At 45.6% G+C, this 21,664-nt stretch overlaps 1 protein-coding gene and 1 long non-coding RNA gene across 3 annotated transcripts in view; one reads left to right on the top strand and one right to left on the bottom strand.

The window, feature by feature from the left end:
• LOC137524968 (uncharacterized) overlaps positions 1-21,664 on the top strand; it is a 210,413-nt gene that overhangs the window by 48,796 nt on the left and 139,953 nt on the right. The window lies entirely within an intron of this gene.
• The window catches only part of GAD1 (glutamate decarboxylase 1), a 185,710-nt gene that overhangs the window by 23,799 nt on the left and 140,247 nt on the right, over positions 1-21,664 (bottom strand). For both annotated transcript variants that reach the window (XM_068245543.1, XM_068245542.1), the window contains 3 exons: positions 8,001-8,079; positions 3,463-3,612; positions 834-941 (listed from right to left, as the gene is read on the bottom strand). In XM_068245543.1, the coding sequence (XP_068101644.1) occupies positions 834-941; positions 3,463-3,612; positions 8,001-8,079 (337 nt within the window). The remainder of the gene's footprint in view (positions 1-833; positions 942-3,462; positions 3,613-8,000; positions 8,080-21,664) is intronic.

Raw genomic sequence — 21,664 nt, forward strand, 5'->3', positions numbered from 1 at the left:
CGTTATGACAGGCAATAAGAACATGCGTTATCGGACGATCTTTGTACACACTGCAACGATTGAACAATTATCTTTCGAAAAAATCCGCCGGGTTGGATCGGTCGGATTGAACGATAACAGTCGTTATCGTCCCAAAAAACGATCGTTGGAAAATTTGGAGCGCACGATTATCGGTCCAATTGTCGTTATCGTTCGTTTTTGAACGATCGTTATCGTACGTGTGTACTCAGCTTTAGTCAGACACACCTTATCTGCAGCATGCTTGTTCAGGGTCTATAGCTGAGTACACACGTACGATAACGATCGTTCAAAAACGAACGATAACGACAATTGGACCGATAATCGTGCGCTCCAAATTTTCCAACGATCGTTTTTTGGGACGATAACGACCGTTATCGTTCAATCCGACCGATCCAACCCGGCGGATTTTTTCGAAAGATAATCGTTCAATCGTTGCAGTGTGTACAAAGATCGTCCGATAACGCATGTTCTTATTGCCTGTCATAACGTCACTTCCGTTTGCGCACGCATTTTTTAATCGTTCGTCGTTCAGTACTTTATACTTATATCGTTCACGTGTGTACACAATCGTTCATTACGAACGATCTTTTCCGTCTAATTTGAATATCGTGTAAATGTCACGAATCGTTCGTAACGAACGATCTTTATCGGACGTGTATACGAACCTTATGGCTAATATTATTCAAGACAGAGACTCAGCAGAACAGCCAGGCAACATTGTTTAAATGGAAATAAAAATGTCAACCTCCATATCCCTTTCACTTCAGATGTCCTTTAACATTTATCAGATATCGGAATACAGAGACACTAACCTCTCCTTTGAAGACCATCTCAAAGTCTTCCCGATTGCTGACCTTTTGATATAAATATTCTGACAGCTCTAAACACTTGTTGATCTGCTGTTCAAATCCTACAGTGCCCTGTGGGGTGAAAAAAGAATGATCTGTTAATTTATGCAAGATGTAAGGATGATGCTAGGTCAGGTGGACAGAGTACTGGTAAGGCTGTTGCCTTTGAGGCCTAGTGCACACCGAGCAGTTTTTGTAGTGTTTTCCAAACCGCTTCCGTCTGTGAAAATGCTTGGCTAATGTATTTCAATGGGATGGTGCACACTGGCGGTTTGAGGTTTTTAGCAAACCGCAAATGTGGGTCCTGCAGCACTTTTGCGGTTTTCAGATGTGTTTCTGCCTCAATGTAAAGTATAGCAAAAGATCAAACCTCTGCGGAAAACGCTAGATCAGAGCGGTTTTCCAGGCGTTTTTGTTACAGAAGCTGTTCAGTAACAGCTTTACTGTAACAATACTTGTAATCTGCTACACAAAAACGCTCCAGAAAACGTTAGGCATGTTTAGAAAACCTCTCTAATCATGCCTAGAATCGCTCTGAAAATCTGCTTCAAAAACCTCTAGCGTTTTGCAGATCTGCTAGAGGTTTTAGTGTGCACTGGGCCTGATGTAGGATTTGAGCCCTTTGACCTGGGTGCATATCTCGGCTCAAGCCTGTACATTAAACTATAAGGAGTCTTTGGACAAGGCTCTATAATGATTCTGGTTGCCTGTGGAGTGCTCTAAGCGGCTGCAGCCCTGAAGTGCTTTGAGCCTGCCAGAAAAAAAAGTGCATTATTAATGTTCTGTGTCTTGTCTAGCCTACTTATGGAGCGGTTTACTGTTCCATACAATCCATGTCTCTTGTTCTTATTTGCATAAGTTAAACTTTTTTCATTTAGATGTGTTCCACAAAATAGACTATAAGGTCTTGTTCACACTAAGGGCGTTCTGAATTTTTTTAAGCGCAGGCGATTTTCAAAATCGCCCTAAAATTCAATGAATCCCTACCAGAGTGTTTACATCTGAGTGGTTAGTTTCCGACTCGCTCAGCAAAGCACTGCCTGTGCCTGTACCATTTTTAGAGCGATTTTGCTTCAATGGAAGGTATAGGAAAAATGCAAAACGCTCACAAAATCGCTTTGTACAGTGATTGCGTTTGTGATTTTAAGAATAAATACATTATATTTATTTTCCGGGTCAAAGAGTTCATTTATTGACTTGTGTCAGGACGTGAAAAAAGAAATCGCTCTACAAAAGCGCTTTGAAAAGCGCTTTATACAAAATTGTAGAGCGCAGGTAAGCACCAGGAGTGGAAAAATATCACTCTCAAAATCGCAAAACGTGGCCGTCAGCGATTTCGATTTTAGATGTGAACAAAGCCTTAAGGTGGAACTACAACAGGCGACTTGGCTGATTGACCGTCTGATTTGAAAATAATTATCAAATGGGATAAAAAAATTGGTGTCGCCGAGAGCTGAAATTAGTACGTATGACTGGATATGCTGCAAGATGTAGGGCCGACTTGCTCGATTGGCAGTAAAAAAGCGTGATTTCAGAAGAAACCCCAGATGTCCCCCCCAATATAAAATGTTCCCCCGGTGCCCAATGCAGTATACATTACTTGCCAATGTCCACTGCCGGCTCTGTCTTCATACACTTGCTCCACGTTGTTGCCGGCAAAACGTAGTTGTGTGTATTACGTTACACACGCGCCCACATATATGCCGGCAAGCACCTGGGGTACGTGTATGGAGATGGAGCAAGCGGCACATGCGGACAGGTAGGCCTGGTGCACACCAAAAAACGCTAGCAGATCCGCAAAATGCTAGCAGATTTTGAAACGCCTTTTCTTATTTTTCTGTGGCGTTTCAGCTAGCATTTTGCAATTTTGTGTAGCGGTTTTGGTGTAGTACAGTAAAGCTGTTACTGAACAGCTACTGTAACAAAAACCGCCTGGCAAACCGCTCTGAACTGCCGTTTTTCAGAGCGGTTTGCGTTTTTCCTATACTTAACATTGAGGCAGAAACGCATCCGCAATCCAAAATCTGCAGCAGCCCGGGAGTATGCGTTTCTGCAAAACGCCTCCCGCTCTGGTGTGCACCAGCCCATTGAAATACATTACCCTGGCGGATCCGCACCCGTAAGCGGATCGCAAACCGCAGCCGAAACGCTCTGGTGTGCACTAGGCCGTAATGTATACTGCATCGGGCTCCTGGAGGGGTAACATTTTACATTAGGGGGACCGGGCAGCAAGGCAGCGGATGCGGTGAAACAAGGCCAATTCCCAAGCGTTTTAATGCTGAAATCGATCGGGAATCGGCCTGCCATGTATGGGCAGGCAACCGAACTCTATCCAAACAGAGAGAGATCTGTCTCTTGGTTCATCTGCCCATAGATATTCTGATGTATGGGCACCTTTAATTAATCAAATTCAGCTCTGGGATGATAGACTATCACTTTCAGATTTGGATGGAGCATAACTGATTTAAATTACCACAACACATGATAGATGATAGATAGATAGATAGATAGATAGATAGATAGATAGATAGATAGATAGATAGATAGATAGATAGATAGATACTGATTAATGTACAGAATTGTGAGGTTTTACCTTAGCCTTCCACATGAGCCAGAATTTGAATATATCTACATGGCGACCACATTGTATTGCCTTGTCTCCTGTGTCGTATGATATGTCATACTGCTTGTCTTGCTGGAAGAGATACCCTGCACACATTTGATTACATCCTTGAAGAATACCCTGGTGAACATGAAAAACATCATTATTATTATTGTGTATTTGTCTAGCACTGACATATTTCGCAGCACTTTACAGAGTACATAGTCATGTCACTTATGGTCCCTCAAAGGAGCTCACAATCTAATGCCATTGTCACAGCTCTTCAGTGTGGCGTAACGGTTGCTTTGTAACATGACTTTCTGCACTGGAATGCACCACCTATGCGATATTTGCTGTGTGGCAGATGTGGTGCAGTCTAACAGCGTGTGGCATCATAACACACTGCATGCAGTGCATTACCACAAAACACTCACATTAACAGTGACAGTGAAGCATGCTTTTCATTGACTGTATGCTTCACTGTATTCGACACAACGGTTGGGTAACGTGTGGTGCCGCTTTCCCATTTCATTGCATTCCTGCTGTTTCAGGGAACACAAACCCAAATCCCACTGTGAACCTAGCCTTCAGGCCCTTTTTACACTTAATACAATGCAATACAATAACATTTCTATAGCGCTTTTCTCCCATAGGACTCAAAGCGCTTAGACTCTCTCAGATTCAGTAATTGGTAGTTGGATGAAGTATTCACACAACAAAAGTTATATTTCTGCAAATGCCAAACTGAACAGGTGGGTTTTCAGTCTGGATTTAAACACGTCCAGGGATGGAGCTGTCCTGATCTGTTGAGGTAAGGAGTTCCAAAACGTAGGGGCAGCATGACAGAAGGCTCTGGGACCAAAAGTTTCCAAGTGGACTCTGGGTATGACTAGATTATTAGAACCTGTGGATCTGAGAATGCGGGGATTGCTACGCAGCTGCAACATATCTTTTATGTATCCAGGGCCTAGATTATTCATGGATTTAAATGTCAGTAGGCCGATCTTGAATAGGACCCTCCATTCTATAGGTAGCCCGTGAAGGGAGTGCAGGACTGGCGTTATGTGGCAGTGATGGGGTTGGTTGGTTAGCAGTCTGGCAGCAGTATTCTGTATCAGCTGTAGGCGGTAAAAGACCTTTTTTGGAAGGTCAGTGTAGAGAGCATTGCAGTAGTCCAGTCGGGATGTGATGAAGGCGTGGACTAAGGTTGGCAGATCTTCTGGGGGTATGAGGTGCTTGATTTTTGCAATGTTCTTCAGGTGAAAATAGGATGATTTCACCACAGCAGAGATTTGGGTTCTGAAGTTTAAATCCCCATCAATTAGAACTCCCAGGCTACGCACATGATCAGAGCTGCGTAGATCCGTGCCTCCTATTCCCAGTGGTGAAGACTGCAAGTTAAGTTGTTTTGTCAGGGGCGTAGCAATAGGGGGTGCAGAGGTAGCGACCGCATCGGGGCCCTTGGGCCAGAGGGGCCCCGAAGGGTCCACCCTCTATCACAGTATTAGCTCTCTATTGGTCCTGTGCTGGTAATAATCACTTCTATAGATGCTTTGAATAGTAGTAATCCTTAACACACTGTTCCCCATTCCCTTCTTGCACCTCTGACACTGGGGTTGTCCTTGGCAGGTTTTGGTGCGCCGTATCAATTGTTATGTATAGAGTGCTTGGGGGGGCCCCATGTAAAACTTGTACCGGGGCCCACAGCTCTTTAGCTACGCCACTGTGTTTTGTTATCATGCTCTGCCCTCCAATCAGAAGGACTTCAGTTTTGTCTGCATTTAGTTTCAGCCAGTTGTCATTCATCCATATCTGTAGTTCACGTAAACAGGCGTTTATAGTTAGAGTTGGGTCTGTCACACCAGGCTTGAAGGAAAGATATAGTTGGGTGTCGTCTGCATAGCAGTGGTATGCCAGGCCATGTTTTTGGATTAGTTTTCCCAGCGGTAACATGTAAATCGTGAAAAGCAGGGGAGAGAGGATTGAGCCCTGGGGCACCCCATACTTAAGTGATACAAGGGTGGACAGGAAGGGCCCCATAGACACTTTGTGGGTTCTGCCACTCAAGAAGGATTGGAACCACTGAAGAACTATGCCATCAATGCCGCAGTATTCCTGTAGCCTGTTTATCAAGATGTCATGGTCAACTGTATCAAAGGCTGCAGAAAGGTCTAGCAGTATGAGGATCGAGCACTCTCCTCTGTCTCTTGCCATGAGCAGGTGGTTGCATATTTGGATGAGGGCCGTTTCAGTGCTGTGGTGTTTCCTGAAGCCAGACTGGAATGGATCATAACTGTTGTTTTGTAGGATTTTGGCTTCTAGCTGGAGGTAAACCGCTTTTTCAATTAGCTTGCCCAGAAAGGGGAGGTTAGAGACAGGTCTGTAGCTGGTCATTGCATCTGGGTCCAGGGAGGGTTTTTTGAGGAGAGGCCTGATGATTGCTTCCTTCAGTAAAGCAGGAAATATCCCTGATTGTAAGGAACAGTTAACAGTTAATGTTAACAGTCAACAGTTAATGTGTTGGTATGCATTAGTAAGTGTTGCTTTTTTTTTTCTCCATAGTAGTGCATTGTGAAAACACTTCAGTTTTTCTGTGTTCAACATGGAAGAAGCCATAGGGAAACTTGGACACAGGACTGCACATCAGTTGTCCTTTCAGTTACAACTGACAGCAACTAAGGGCCCTTGCACATTTAAAGTGGAACTCCAGTGAAAATAATGTAATAAAAAAGTGCTTCATTTTTACAATAATTATGTATAAATGATTTAGTCAGTGTTTGCCCATTGTAAAATCTTTTAAATCCCTGATTTACATTCTGACATTTATTACATGGTGACATTTTTACTGCTGGCAGGTGATGTAGCTGCTCCGTGCTTTTTTGGCAGTTGGAAACAGCTGTAAATTGCTATTTCCCACAATACAACAAGGTTCACAGACAGGAAACTGCCAGGAGTACCACGGTCCCCAGAGCTTCTTGTGGGAGGGGTTTCACCACAATATCAGTCATACAGCGCCTCCTGATGGTCTGTTTGTGAAAAGGAATAGATTTCTCATGCAAAAGGGGGTATCAGCTACTGATTGGGATAAAGTTCAATTCTTGGTCGGAGTTTCTCTTTAATCTGTTGCTGTCAGATATAACTGAAAGGACAACTGATTTTTAAAGTAATGCCCATGTTTTCCAATGGCTCAGTTCCCACTATACGCATTTTAACCGAAAGCTTTTTAACAACGCACTGCTATGGAGGAAAATAAATTGCATACCAACACGTACTAACGCATACCAACGCATTAAAGGACAACTGTAGTGAGAGGTGTATGGGGGCTGCCATATTTATTTCCGTTTAAGCAGTACTAGTTGCCTGGCAGCCCTGCTGGTCTCTTTAGTTGCAGTAGTGTCCGAATAACACCAGAAACAATCATGCAGCTAATCTTGTTAGATCTGACAATAATGTCAGAAACATTATGGAAAACAGATTTTCCACCCGATCGTTTTTACGCTTGATTCTCTTATCTTCCGCTCGTTTTTCTTATCTTTTCCCATTCACTTCTATGAGAAATCGAACCAAAAAAACGATCGGAAGGAATATCGGACATATCGGAAATTATCTGTCGAATTCATTTATCGGGGGTAAAAATGTATGATGTATTCCCGGCATTAGAGGCAGAGGATTACCAGGATGGCCAGGCAATTGGTATTGCTTAAAAGGAAAGCAATATGGCAACCTCCATATACCTCTCAATTCAGGTGTACTTTAAGTGTAAAAGGGCCCTAAAAGTACATTAAATTAGATTAGATATAAATGGAGTAGTGGTGGTGGTAGAGGGGGGAGTTGGACAGCAGAAGCAGTGTGTGATTGAAGTTTTGCATGGCTTTGCACTGCACCAGGCTTTACAAAGCTAGCAGCTGCAGCAGTCAGATCAGTAGCAGACAAAATTACTGCTGCAGTTCAGAATCCACAATCTGCCTTTTAAGCTGAAAAAATACAGACATAATGACCCTTTGAACTTTATTATCTCCCTGACAAACATCAGCCTTTAGCTTCTATTTACTTTTCAGGAAACCGGACTGAATTCCTTAGGCTGTCACAAACTCTCTTGTATAGATGACAACTTTTTTTTAACTTTTGCTGTACTGGAAAACAGAAAGGCACTTCAGATCATTTCTTAGTAGGGCTAGTGCCATATGTGTATATATTTATGTCATCATGTCACATGTCACTTCAGGTTTAATGTACTAATATACTCATCCAACAGGTACATGCACAGCAGATAGTGAGCGAGCACGTAGCTCACGTTCACAAGTCAGACAGTCAGGTCAGGAATCTCATTGCTATAGCGACTATTGCAAGATATTGTCACGTAGCAGCTAGGGAGTGTCCTTTTGAGATTTACTGCATGTCTTGGGGGCCTGTGCTATAAATAAGCAGTTATTCTCTTCCAGAGACAGATGTTTAGCTTGAAAGGCGAGGTGGATTACCTTGGGAACGTGTGACGAGTCATTATTGCTTTATAAATCCAGGTACTTTACCTTTTCTCGTAAGAGAATGGCTGAGCATTGGAGTAGTACTCCCATCATCTTGTGGGGATTCCAGGTGACAGAGTCAGCTCTAAAAAAAAACACACATGGGTACATATTGAGTTCTTTATAAAATACATACCTAGCAAAACTGTCCCCAGTATATCATTTTGATGCTAGTGTCATTTTACGGAACCCCCCCCCCCCCCCCTCCCACACACAAAAAACCCTCTAGATACTTGCTGCAGAACTACTATCTTTCAATGAATGCTGGCTGCTTTTTACACCACTTCTGGACTTGCCCTTCCTGTGATGCAGTATTAAAAAGAGAGAGAGGCGGCCTTAGATATATGCCATCTGTGCACATGCATAGGGTCACCATTCCCAGGGGGGCCCGGCCACCACATGCACTCACAGAGGGACAACCTGGTCACTATGGCTGCACACATCACTGCAGCGCAGCAGGTCACAGTGACAGAGCATCCATGTGCTGTGCCAGCACCAGCGTGCGTCACTATTACAGGCAGTGGCGTAGCTAAAGAGCTGTGAGCCCCGATGCAAATTTTACAATGGGGCCCCCCAAGCATTCTGTACATAACAATTGACACGGCGCACCAAAACCTGCCAATGGCAACTACAGTGTCAGAAGTGCAAGAAGGGGATGGGGAACAGTTTGTTAATGATTACCACTATTCAAAGTATCTATAGAAGTGATTATTATGAGCACAGGACCAATAGAGAGCTAATACTGTAGTTGAGGGAGGGCCACTTGGGGCCCCGATGCAGTTGCTACCTCTGCACCCCCTATTGCTACGCCCCTGAGTACAGGCACTGACTGCAGCCTAGTTGCCAGGATGTTCTCCCCATCAGCACCAAGCAACATGCTTAGACAGTGGGGGCGGAGGCAAAACATTTCAGCAAAAATTAAACATTTGTGTCATGAGCAGAAGGCATATATGCAGTGTCCTTAATGGACATGGCCATTTACAGTGAATAAGATACCATATTAACACATTGGCAGGTGAAGAGGCAACCAGTTCTTTCTCTGCCTAGGGCAACCATGAGCCTAGAGCCACCCCTGGTGTGAGACATATGGAGGCTGCTATATTTAATCCCTTATAAACAATGTCAGTTATCTGGAAGTCCTGCTGATTATTCTGGCATTGGTAGTATTGGAATCACACACCTGAAACAAGCATGTAGCTGATCTTGACAATTTTTTTTGTCAGAGTTATCTGATCTGCATGCTTGCTCAGGGTTTATGGCCAAAAGTATTAGAAGCAGTGGAACATCAGGACAGCCAGGCAACGTGCATTGTTTAAAGGGAAACACAGGATCTTTTCAGAGTGATGTACAGCATTAGTCACTCTCAAGAAGCAAACAGTGGTCACATAACTGCAAAATCTTCAGCAGTGCTAAAGGTACCAGTATTTATTTCAGTTCTGTTTTTTTGTTGTTGTTTTTTTTAATGCCCACCAAATTAAATAGAGGCATCAATTATATGGATATGCACAAAATTATCGTAACATGGAATTATCCATTGACCCAGGAAGTGGATACCGTATTAGCAAATTGTCCACTAGCTGCTGATCTGTTTGCTTATAGCATATTAATCAGTACCGCTAAAGCCAGGCGACTGGTCAGGGCCTCTCTGCATATGATCTAGCATGTATAGTGTTCACAAGCAGAGGCTGAGAGCACTGTCCTCTTCCTTGCCACTCCTACTCTCTGTTGTGCGCCACTTGTAGTCCACCCTCCTGGCTCTAACAGAATGCGTCAGTAGCCTATAGGGCTGCAACGCATCTGTTCAATACTCAGCCCTGAATAGTCACCTGAGGGATTGAGCCCTGATCCCTGCATGCAACAGTAATTGTGCATGTGATCTTAACCAGTTCCCTACCCTGGCCATTTTCACAGTTCAGCTCAGCTCTGATTACTTTGGCAATAACTTTATCAATAATTATCGCAACTGAATGATCTATGTGTTGTTGTTGTTTTTTTCAAGGGAAATTAGACTTTTTGTGGCTGAAATTTGTTTTTAGTAATTACCTTATTTTCTATGCATTTTAAAAGGAAAATAAGGAAAAAAGTGAAAACATACACAATTTATCCACTTTGTAAACAGTTCTATTGTACATTAAACCTACACATTTTATTTGTCCATCCCTCCTGTTTATCTAAACAGTTCATTTGTTTTGATAATGTATTAGATATAACAATTAAGTAATTGTAATGATCTGCTCTGCTGTCTGAACAGGCAGGCAGCTTTTTGACCATTTTTCAGGTCTGTATGCTGCAGGTCCCTGGAAAGGAGACCTGTCTTCACTCTGCAAGTTTCAGAGTTGCTGTTCTGGTGAGGGATTTGCATTCACTTATCTGGCTATTGATAGCTCTGCTTGCAGTATAAATACCATTTCCTCCCAGAATTCCCTGCTGGTAATAAAGGTTTGTTTCTGCTGGACTTACCTTGAGTTACAGCCCCTCTGCTAATTGTTTGCTAAATATTGTCTTAGAGTAGTTATCCTTGGGAGTGCACTAGCATTCCTTCTAGCGCAGTCAGGTTTTTTATTATCTGTATTGCCTAGTTCTGTCTTATCTGTTGTAATTGTTCTGTTGCCAGCAGTGGCTGACAGTGAATCAGTCTGTCTGTTTGGATCGCATTCGCCCTAGCGTTAGAGGCGGTGGATCTCTCTGTATTCTGTCTTGGAGTGTAAGCCAGAGCAGCGGTTGCTACTGGTTGCTCCATTTGTCTGTCTGTTTGGATCGCATCCGCCCTAGCGGTAGAGGCGGTGGTTCCTTCTGTACTCTGTCTTGGAGTGTAAGCCAGAGCTGCGGTTGCTACTGGTTACTCCTTCTGCTGTCTTGTCTGGAACGAACGCTTGCTGTTGTCTGGGTGAGGCAACCGATTAGCAAGCGTTCGCGTTCTCTGTTTGTTTTCATTTTTCGTGTTTCATTTGTTAGTCAGGGTTGGTACGCTTTGTCGCTTTGCACTTAACGTGCGGTGACCGTGCCTTGCACGCGCTTTGTCGCTATTGCGCTTAACGTGTGGTGACCGCGTGTAGCTAGTCCTGTCTACTCCTTCGTGTTGGATTACAGTTTGTTTTTGGTTCTGTGTAATGATCTGCTCAGCTGGATGCACTGGCAGACAGCTGTTGTCCATTCCTCTAGTCTGTGGGCTGCAGGTCTCTGCAAGAGAGACCTGTTTTTCCATTACAAGTTTCTGGTCTGTTCTGCTGCTGAGGAATTTGCATACACTCGTTATGCAAATCCCTTACCTGCCTCCTTTGATGACTGGCAGTATAAAGAGCTATGTTTCCCAGAGTCCTTTGCTGGTCATAAGGGTTAGTTATGTGTAACACTCGCCTGGAGTGTCAGTCTTGCTCTTTGTTGAAGATTAGCTTACAGTAATTCCTGGAACTGCACTAGGCAGTTTCCCTAGTGCAGTTAGGATTGCATATCTGTTTGTTTGTCTGTTGCGATTGTCCTGTCCCAGTGGTGGTCGACAGGAAATCGTTCTGTGTGTCTGGGTGCTAACCGGAACAGCGATTGTTACTGGTAGCCCCTTCTGTTCTGTCTTCCTGGATCGCACTAGCCTCTTGCGCTAGTGCTGTGGATCCTTCTGGTCTGCTACTCTCTTGCTGTACTTGGATCGCACTAGCCTCTTGCGCTAGTGCTGTGGATCCTTCTGTTCTGTCTTCCTGGATCGCACTAGCCTCTTTCGCTAGTGCTGTGGATCCTATCTCTCGCTTGTTCATGTTTTCGTGTGTCTGTCTTGTCTGCTACGAACGCTAGCTGGAGGCTCGGTGAGGTAACCGTTAAGCAAGCGCTCGCGTCCTCTGTTTCATGTTTGTCTGTCGGTGGTTAGTTAGGCGTGCTCGTCTCTGTTGTGCTTATCGCGCGAAGACCGCGCATAAACACGTGCACTGTAACGAATGAGTGCGGTGTTCGTGTTTAGCTAGCGTTTGTTATTTTCCGTATCTTCTCATTGTATGAATTGCTGTGCCTTTGCTACTCTCGTGCTCTGCCTTGCTGTAGCCTTGTGTCACCTCTGGCAATCGCCTCTCTCGCGATTGCGTTCCTACTTCATATCTGCGGTTGTGTATGCACCGTCGCGGGTTGGCGACTAGTTTGGTGCACACACATACAATCTGTCTCTGTGCTCATTCTCTTCCGCAATCGCTTCTCTTGCGATTGCGTTCTCACTTGGTTTCTTCTGTTGTGTGTCTGCCGTCGCAGGTTGGCGGCTAGATTGGTGGACATATATACATTCCTTATCTGTGCTTATTCGGTCTTGTGTCGCTGTTAGCAATCGCCATCTCCGGCGATTGCCTTCTCGCTTTGTCTTCCTGGTTGTGTGTTCATCGTCACAGGGTGGCGACTAGTTTGGTGAACACACATACCCTCTGTCGCTTTGATCTCTCTCTTTCAGGGCTATCTTGCACTGCGTTTCTTCCCTTCGTACAATTCCTGTCTGGCGTCTGTGGTAGGGCAGAGGAGCTGTTCCTCTGCACTCCACAGCTCCACCTGTCGACAGGAATTTCCCTCTACAGGTGCATCGCACCTTTTGCTGGGTTTCCGCAAATTACACGCTTGTGGAGGATTTCCGCAGTGTCAGCGCACGTCTTGTGCGCTGATCACGGAGGGAATTCCACAATCGTTACATTCTGTCTTTATTCTTCCTATGCTCTGTCTTTACTCAGTCTTGTGTCTCTATTAGCAATCGCCATTCTTGCGATTGCTTTCTCACTTGGTCTTCGCTGTTGTGTGTCCACCGTCGCCAGGTGGCAACTAGATTGGTGGACATACATACATTCTGTCTCTGTGCTCACTCTCTCTCGAGAGAGGCTATCTTGCCCTGTATTGCTTCACTTCGTACAATTTCTATCTGGCATCTGTGGCAGTGCAGAGGGTTTATTCCTCTGCACTCCACAGCTCCATCTGCCGGTTGGAATTCTTCTCTACAGGTGCATTTGCACCAAAGCTGGGTTCCCTTTTTCAAACGCTTGTGGAGGGTTTCCGCAGTGTCAGCGCACAGGTTGTGCGCTGACCACGGAGATAGTTCCACATTCGTTACAGTAATGTATACAATGTGCTACTGTCTGATCATGGAATGTGTATTTTACACGTGTTTACTAATTATCTCTGCTATTAAATTCCCTGGGAAGAGGAAAAGGGGTTTGCTGTCATTGCTTTACAACTCTGTAGTGATGTTATCAGGTCAGAGATAAATAAACAGTGTTATCTAAGATTTTGTAGGGAGGAGAGTGCTAGGGACAGCAAGTAGTTAATTAATTGGCAGCTAGTGGTTGTCAGTTGCTAGCATGACCTCCCCTTCCTGAGGCGCTTGAGGTTTGTAGGTAAGGAGGATTTTCTGCTCATTCCCTTAGAAGGAGCCCAATTGTGCAATGCAGGTGAAACTTGAAAAAATAGAATATAGTGCAAAAGTCTATTTATTATAGTAATTCAACTTAAAAGGTGAAACTAATCTATAAAATAGGAACCCTTTGCAGGTGTTTTGGATTAATTAGAGTCTGACACTTTCTGCCTAGAATATTGAACTTTTTCACAATATTGTAATGGTCTGAGATTTTGATTTTGGGGTTTTCATAAGCTGTAAGAAATAACCAGCAAAATTATAACAAACAAATACGGTAACTTGAAATATCTCGCTTTGCAAGTAATGAGCCTATTTCATATATCGGTTTCACTGTTTAAGTTGAATTACTGAAATAAATGAGCTTTTGCACGAAATTCTAATTTTCATCTGTAGGCAGAGGATGAGACACCCATTGGTCATTTAAGCCACCCATCACATTAAAGATTCAAGAGGGAGGCTTGAAAAGTAAAAGGGGAGGGATTTTCTCCTGACACTGTGGCACTTCCTCCTCACACTCCTGTTGTATACAGGACAACTATTTATGATCACTGATTTAATTCATATTGCTGAGTTTAGGACAATTTAAGACATATCTCACATATCTGCGTGGATCATGGAGTCACATGGCACCAAAGATCACACTTCAACTTCATTGGACAATCTGCTATAAACGGATAAAATTATAAAAAAATGATTGTCTTTTTGTAAAGCCACATCAAATTTGCCCGAGAGACTATTGTGCATTGCTAATAGACTACACCAATTAAATTGGATATTTTATTTATGAGAAATCTTTCCCAGCAAATCAGTAAACTCCCTCCCCTATAGCTTAAGGGCTCTTGCAGCGGAAAAATATGACTTGTAAATAAATATACAATGTGCATGTCTTATATAACACGGTACAACATGTCCTGCTTGTCCCCTTGCCTCCAGCCCTCCCTGCTCTGCCACAATAGATCCCTTGATGTTTATTGCAATAGATGTTCTTTCATATTTAATCCCTCCAGCTTTAGTCTTCCTGACGTTTTTGTCAAGTTTCAGTGGGGCAAGTAAAGAGGTCGAGTCATGGTGCGGTGTCCTCGGGCAATGGAAAAAAGGGCAAGGCAGGAACTCTGCTCTGTCAGCACTACTCTGATCAATTCATGCTAACCAGGACAGCGATATTCAACGCAACGGTTTTATCTTCTAACGGGGAGAATGAGGCACTGCAGTGTCCTGCTTAGCAAGTCTTTCAAAACATGACCTGCTGCAACATCTCCACCAGAAGAAGAAGTCATGCAGCAGCAAGAGAAATAAGAAGGCTGATAGGAGGAACAGCATTTCACAGTTTTGCATAAGTGATGTCTGTTCTCCAGGAAAGCAAATGTGCTCATGCTTATGTTCAAGTGGCTGTTGCATGAAGACAGCTGGCAGGGGTGTAGCACTAGGGGGTACACTTAGGGCCGGTTTAAGCAACAATGGGGCCCCAGGACAAAATAAACCTGGGGGGGCCCCCCAACAGATACCCCGGAGCAAAAATTGGCATTAAGGGACCTTTTTTGCAGCTGGTATAGTCAGGGTTTGAAGCCCCAATCGGTTGGAGCTCCACATTCTGGCTACCCCAGCCTGCATGGGGGACAAGGGGTTAAAAAGTTTCAGGAGGGGGGACCCCACATAATTTTTTTTTAAAAAATTCCCACGCTCTAAAAAAAATTTTGGGGGGGAAAATAGGAAAAAAATGCCAGGGATCTTCATACAGCCATATTGCGGCTGTTTAGCGATCCCTGGCCAAAGCGCTGCGGCTGCGTATGGACCCCCTGGAAACCCAGTCAGGAAATGTATGGCTCTTTCTTTTGATGCATGTAAAATTACACTACCGTTAGGTACTAAAAGTGACATTTACCACATTTAAAAGTATACTTTTTTCCTTCGAAACTTTAAAATCGATTTTCTCAAAAACTATAAGGTCTTCTTGAAAAATAGTTTTTTCCTCTTATTCCCAATGATCTCCTTAACATATCCTGCAGATTTAGGGTTTCTAGAATTTAAGGTGGATTTGCTATTAACCATTAAAGTCGGCTGGTTTTTAAATGTGTATTTTGTTTTCCTTTAAAACTTTAAAATCGATTTTCCCAGGAACTATAAGGTCGATTTGAAAAATGTTTTTTTTCCTCTTGTAGCCACTGGGGGCCCCTACAAGCTCTGGGGCCCTGGGGCAGCTGCCTCCTTTGCCTCTATGGTAGCGCCGGCCCTGGGTACACCACTTAACTCCACTACCTATGCCTGACTGCCAGACACTAACTAACCAGTACATAACCTGACACTAACCTACCCTTACCTACCCCTAACACTAACCCCCACCTATGCCTAACACTAACAAATAGCCGATGTGGGGTTTGGCTACTTAATGGCTGAATCTGTCGGGAACCTGATTACTAACCCCCTCCTGCGGCCTCTGTCAATATCTAGTTTAGGTTGCAAGAAGGACACTTTCAACCTGTCACAAACCCAGAAATTTTGATCCAGTGGAAGGCAGAACAAATTAACCTGGAAATATAAACAATAGCGCCAGGCACCGGTAGTAGGATTAGGATTTATTAGAGGTCTTAGGTACACATATGGAGGCAAAGAGGGTGAAGGATCAGCCTGACAGTTGTTTCACAGGGTATTCCCTGCTTCTTCAGAGGCCAAGAAAGGGTTGGCCTCTAAAGAAGTTACGGCTGTCAGGTCGATCACTCCCTTTGCCTGTATATGTGTACCTAAGATCTCTAATAAATCCTAATAATAGTACTGATGCCCAGCACCAGTGGTGCTCAAATACCCCTTTTTAAAATTCGAGTTTGGTCGAATTCGAATAGTAAATTATTCGAGGTCAGTCGAATATTCGAGTCGAATAATTTTTACTATTCGATTCGACCTCGGACTTCGAGCTCACTATTCGAGTCGGTATTCGAGCTCATTATTCGAGCTGACTATTCGAATTGGCCTTAAATAGCTTCCAACACTTGTTTTGAGGGTGAATGATGCAAGAAACATCTTTTTTTCCAAGTAACAACAGCAAGTGATTATGTGGGGATGTTCCTTTAAAAAAAAAAAGGTGGAAAGAGAAGTTGTGTCCAGAATTTTGTTCAGTACTGTATATTCTTCTTCTTCTTCTTCTTCTTCTTCTTCTTCTTCTTCTTCTTCTTCTTCTTCTTCTTCTTCTTCTTCTTCTTCTTCTTCTTCTTCTTCTTCTTCTTCTTCTTCTTCTTCTTCTTCTTCTATATCTTCTTCTTCTTCTTCTTCTATATCTTCTTCTTCTTCTTCTTCTTCTTCTTCTTCTTCTTCTTCTTCTTCTTCTTCTTTTATATCTTCTTCTTCTTCTTCTTTTATATCTTCTTCTTCTTCTTCTTCTATATCTTCTTCTTCTTCTTCTTCTTCTTCTTCTTCTTCTTCTTCTTCTTCTTCTTCTTCTTCTTCTTCTTCTTCTTCTTCTTCTTCTTCTTCTTCTTCTTCTTCTTCTTCTTCTTCTTCTTCTTCTTCTTCTTCTATATCTTCTTCTTCTTCTTCTATATCTTCTTCTATATCTTCTTCTATATCTTCTTCTTCTTCTTCTTCTTCTATATTGTCTTCTTCTTCTTCATCTTCATCTTCTTCTTCTTCATCTTCTTCTTCTTCATCTTCTTCATCTTCTTCTTCATCTTCTTCTTCTTCTTCTTCTTTTTCTTCTTCATCTTCTTCATCTTCTTCATCTTCTTCTTCTTCTTCTTCATCTTCTCCATCTTCTTCTTCTTCATCTTCTTCATCTTCTTCATCTTCTTCTTCTTCATCTTCTTCATCTTCTTCTTCTTCTTCTTCATCATCATCTTCTTCATCTTCTCCATCTTCTTCTTCTTTATCTTCTTTATCTTCTTCATCTTCTCCATCTTCTTCATCTTCTTCATCTTCTTCATCTTCTTCATCTTCTTCTTCTTCTTCTTCATCTTCTCCATCTTCTTCTTCTTCATCTTCTTCATCTTCTTCATCTTCTTCTTCTTCATCTTCTTCATCTTCTTCTTCATCTTCTTCATCTTCTTCTTCTTCTTCTTCATCATCATCTTCTTCATCTTCTCCATCTTCTTCTTCTTCATCTTCTTCATCTTCTCCATCTTCTTCTTCTTCTTCATCTTCTTCTTCTCCTTCTTCTTCTTCTTCTTCTCCTTCTTCTTCTTCTCCTTCTTTTTCTATATCGTCTTCTTCTTCTTCACTTATTTCTCTTTTCAATTTTTTTTAGAAATGCAGCTATTTTTGAGCGTAACAAATAGCTGGTGGCGCACGCATGTTGGAAGCGCCATTGTATGTGCTCCCTGGCAGTGGAAACACACAGACAGCAGGAGGTAAATTCAGCAGCAGGAGGAGGATGAGTGTGTGGCAGCAGGCAGTCAATGAGGCAGGCAGCGTGACATAATAGCCCTGGTACCTAGCGGTGATACCAGGGCTGTAAATAAACACAGCAGGCAGGAGGTCCCAGACAGCGGTCGTGCAGCCCACATCATGTCCAATACACAACTGGGACAACACAGTTTTCAACCCGGGCACCTCTGAAAAATTAAACCTTTTTTTTTTTTATGTTTTTTTGGTTTTGTTTGTAAAACAAATTACACAGATATATAGCAATTTTTTGACGTAATAGCTGGTGGCAGAGTGGCAGCAGAATGTAATTCTGTGTACCCTGGCAGTGGGAAACACAGACCGACAGCAGCAGCAGCAGGAGGAATGGAGGAGTAATGTGAGCAGCTATTGTTTGACGTAATAGCTGGTGGCAGAGTGGCAGCAGAATGTAATTCTGTGTACCCTGGCAGTGGGAAACACAGACAGACAGCAGCAGCAGCAGGAGGAATGGAGGAGTAGTGTGAGTGTGGCAGCAGGCAGGCAGCGTGACATAATAGCCCTGGTACCTAGCGGGTGATACCAGGGCTGTAAATAAACACAACAGGAGGTCCCAGACAGCGGTCGTGCAGCCCACATCGTGTCCAATACACAACTGGGACAACACAGTTTTCAACCCGGGCACCTCTGAAAAATTAAACCTTTTTTTTTTTTTTTATGGTTTTGTAGTTTTGGTTTTACAACCAATTACACAGATATAGCTATTTTTTGACGTAATAGCTGGTGGCAGAGTGGCAGCAGAATGTAATTCTGTGTACCCTGGCAGTGGGAAACACAGACAGACAGCAGCAGCAGCAGGAGGAATGGAGGAGTAGTGTGAGTGTGGCAGCAGGCAGGCAGCGTGACATAATAGCCCTGGTACCTAGCGGGTGATACCAGGGCTGTAAATAAACACAACAGGAGGTCCCAGACAGCGGTCGTGCAGCCCACAACGTGTCCAATACACAACTGGGACAACACAGTTTTCAACCCGGGCACCTCAGAAAAATTAAACCTTTTTTTTTTTTTATGGTTTTTTGGTTTTGTTTGTAAAACAAATTACACAGATATATAGCTATTTTTTGACGTAATAGCTGGTGGCAGAGTGGCAGCAGAATGTAAATCTGTGTACCCTGGCAGTGGGAAACACAGACAGACAGCAGAAGGGCAGTACACAGCAGCCCACTGTAGTTGTAAAATGTGTGGCTGCAGGCGACGTAATAGTCAAAGTGAACCAGGCTGGCTTAGTGAGCAGGAGCCAGGAGGTGGTAAAGGGTGGTAAGGCACATTAACGATGGTTCTAAGTTCCGGCAGCCAGTTCATGTCCCCCTCTCGCCGACAACAGGGGCCAGGAACTCGCCTTCCACCCACGCCTGGTTCATCTTGAGAAACGTCAGTCTGTCCACAGACTTGTGAGACAGACGTGAGCGTTTCTCGGTGACCACGCCACTAGCTGCACTGAAGCAGCGCTCGGACAGCACTCTGGAAGGGGGGCAGGACAGCACTTCCAGGGCGTACTGTGCCAGCTCGCTCCAGATCTCCAGGCGCTTGACCCAATACTCCATGGGATCAACAGGGGCATCGCTGTCAAGCCCGCTGTAGGACCCCATGTAGTCAGCCACCATGCGGGTCAGGCGCTGGCTGTGACCGGAGGAGGATGCTGCTGCATGCACCTCCTCTCTAGTCACTGCTGCCGGAGCCTCTACAGTCCTGTAGAGCTCGTGGCTGAGAGACAGCAGGTCTGTGGGGCGCTTGCTGCTGGATGCAGGCACCTGCTGCTGCCTCTGTGCTGGCTGGACAGTGGGGGTGGAAGGCTGGGGGAAGGCTTCCTCCAAGCGCTCAACAAGGGCCTGCTGCAAGCTCCTTATTTGTTGCGCTGGGTCTCCTCCTGCAGGCGGCAGGAACTGGCTCAACTTCCCCTTGAGGCGCGGGTCCAACATCATGCTGATCCAGATGTCCTCCCTCTGCTTCATCTGGATCACCCTGGGGTCCCTGCGCAGGCACGTCAGCATGTGCGCTGCCATTGGGAAGAGGCGGGCCACGTCTGCTGGCACATCGACGGCAGTGCTGTCCTCCTCATCCTCCTCCTCTGCCGCCTCATCCTCTCTCCACCCCCGCACCAACTCAGCTGCGCTGTGCTGATCCCCCTCATCAGCAGCAAGGTCAGGGACCTCCACCAAGTCCTCCTCCTCCTCCCCCTCAGAGGTGGACTGTGCAGCTGCTTGCCGCTCCTACTGGTCCAAGGCTGCCGCTCCCTGTTCCAGCAAAGCATCGAGGGCCCTGTTCAGCAGACAAACCAGGGGCACCCACTCGCAGACCATAGCATGGTCCCTGCTCACCATGTTAGTGGCCTGCAGAAAGGGAGCCAGCACTAAGCACACCTGCTGCATGTGCCTCCAGTCATCATCGGGGATGATGGACGGGATGTTGCTGGTCTTGTCCCTTCTCTGAGCGGCGGAAACAGTGGCCAGGGCAAGGTACTGGTTGACAGCGTGCTTCTGTTCAACCAGACGCTCCAACATCGCCAGGGTGGAGTTCCAGCGAGTTGGAACGTCAAGGATCAGCCGATGGCGTGGCAGCTCCAGCTCCTTTTGCACGTCTTCCAGGCTCGCACAGGCTGCAGCCGAGCGCCGGAAGTGACGCACAACGTTCCTTGCCGTTTCCAGCAGTTCGCCCATCCCCTGGTAGGTGCGCAAGAACTTCTGCACCACCAGGTTCAGCACGTGGGCAAGACAGGGGATGTGGGTCAGGTTTCCCCTGTCTATTGCGGCAACCAGATTGGCCCCATTGTCGGCAACCACCTCTCCGACTCTGAGGCCTCTGGGGGTCAGCCAAATCCTCTCCTGCTCCTGGAGTTTGGCCAACACATGGGTTGCCGTCAGCTTGGTCTTCCCAAGGCTGACCAAGTGCAGCAGCGCTTGGCAGTGGCGGGCCTTCACGCTGCTGCTGAGGCGGGGGGTTTGGCCAGGTGTGCCGGAGGATGGCAGAGGATCGGAGGAACCTGCTGCAGTTCCCCCGACCCTGCGGGGTGGCACCACCCACTGTGTTGCTGCTGCTGCTGTGCCCGCTGCTGCTCTCCCATCCTCACCCCCTTCCACCAAGCTGACCCAGTGGACAGTGAAGGACAGGTAGCGGCCTGTCCCGAAGCGGCTGCTCCAGGAGTCCATGGTGACGTGGACCCTTTCACCAACCACGTGCTCCAGCCCTCGCTCCACATTGGCCATCACAAAGCGGTGCAGTGCAGGAATGGCCTTGCGGGCGAAGAAGTGTCTGCTGGGGAGCTGCCAGTCTGGGGCTGCGCAAGCAAGCAGCGCACGAATGTCGCTCCCCTCCTGCACGAGCGTGTACGGCAGGAGTTGGGAGCACATGGCCCGTGCCAGCAAGCCGTTCAGCTGCCGCACGCGACGGCTGCTGGGAGGCAGAGCCCTAACCACCCCCTGGAAGGACTCGCTCAAAAGGCTCTGGCGTGGCCTTTTGCTGGCACGGGAATCAGCATACACAGCAGAGGAGGCCACTGAGGACTGGCTGCCAGAACAGGCCTCAGTGTCGGCGGCAGGAGTTGCAGAGGGGGGAGGAGCAGTGCGTTTCCGCACTCCTGCTGGTGCTGCTGGAGGAGCAGGAGGGCGGGTGGCTGCTGTTGCTGCTGCTGCTGCTGAAGGCTGTGCAGTGATGGGTGTGGTGCCACTGCCAGCACCAGATGCCTTCAGCCTCTGGAACTCCTCATGCTGGTGGAAATGTTTCACAGCAAGGTGGTTGATGAGCGAGCTGGTGCTGAACTTTAAGGGGTCTGCACCTCTGCTCAACTTCCGCTGACAGTGGTTGCAAGTGGCGTACTTGCTGTACACTGTGGGCATGGTGAAAAAGCGCCAGATTGGTGACAAAAACAACCCCCTACGGCATGGAACCGCTGCTGCCTGTCTCCCTGTGGTGGTTG

This window comes from Hyperolius riggenbachi, chromosome 7 (assembly GCF_040937935.1).
Source record: "Hyperolius riggenbachi isolate aHypRig1 chromosome 7, aHypRig1.pri, whole genome shotgun sequence".
NCBI lineage: Eukaryota > Metazoa > Chordata > Amphibia > Anura > Hyperoliidae > Hyperolius > Hyperolius riggenbachi.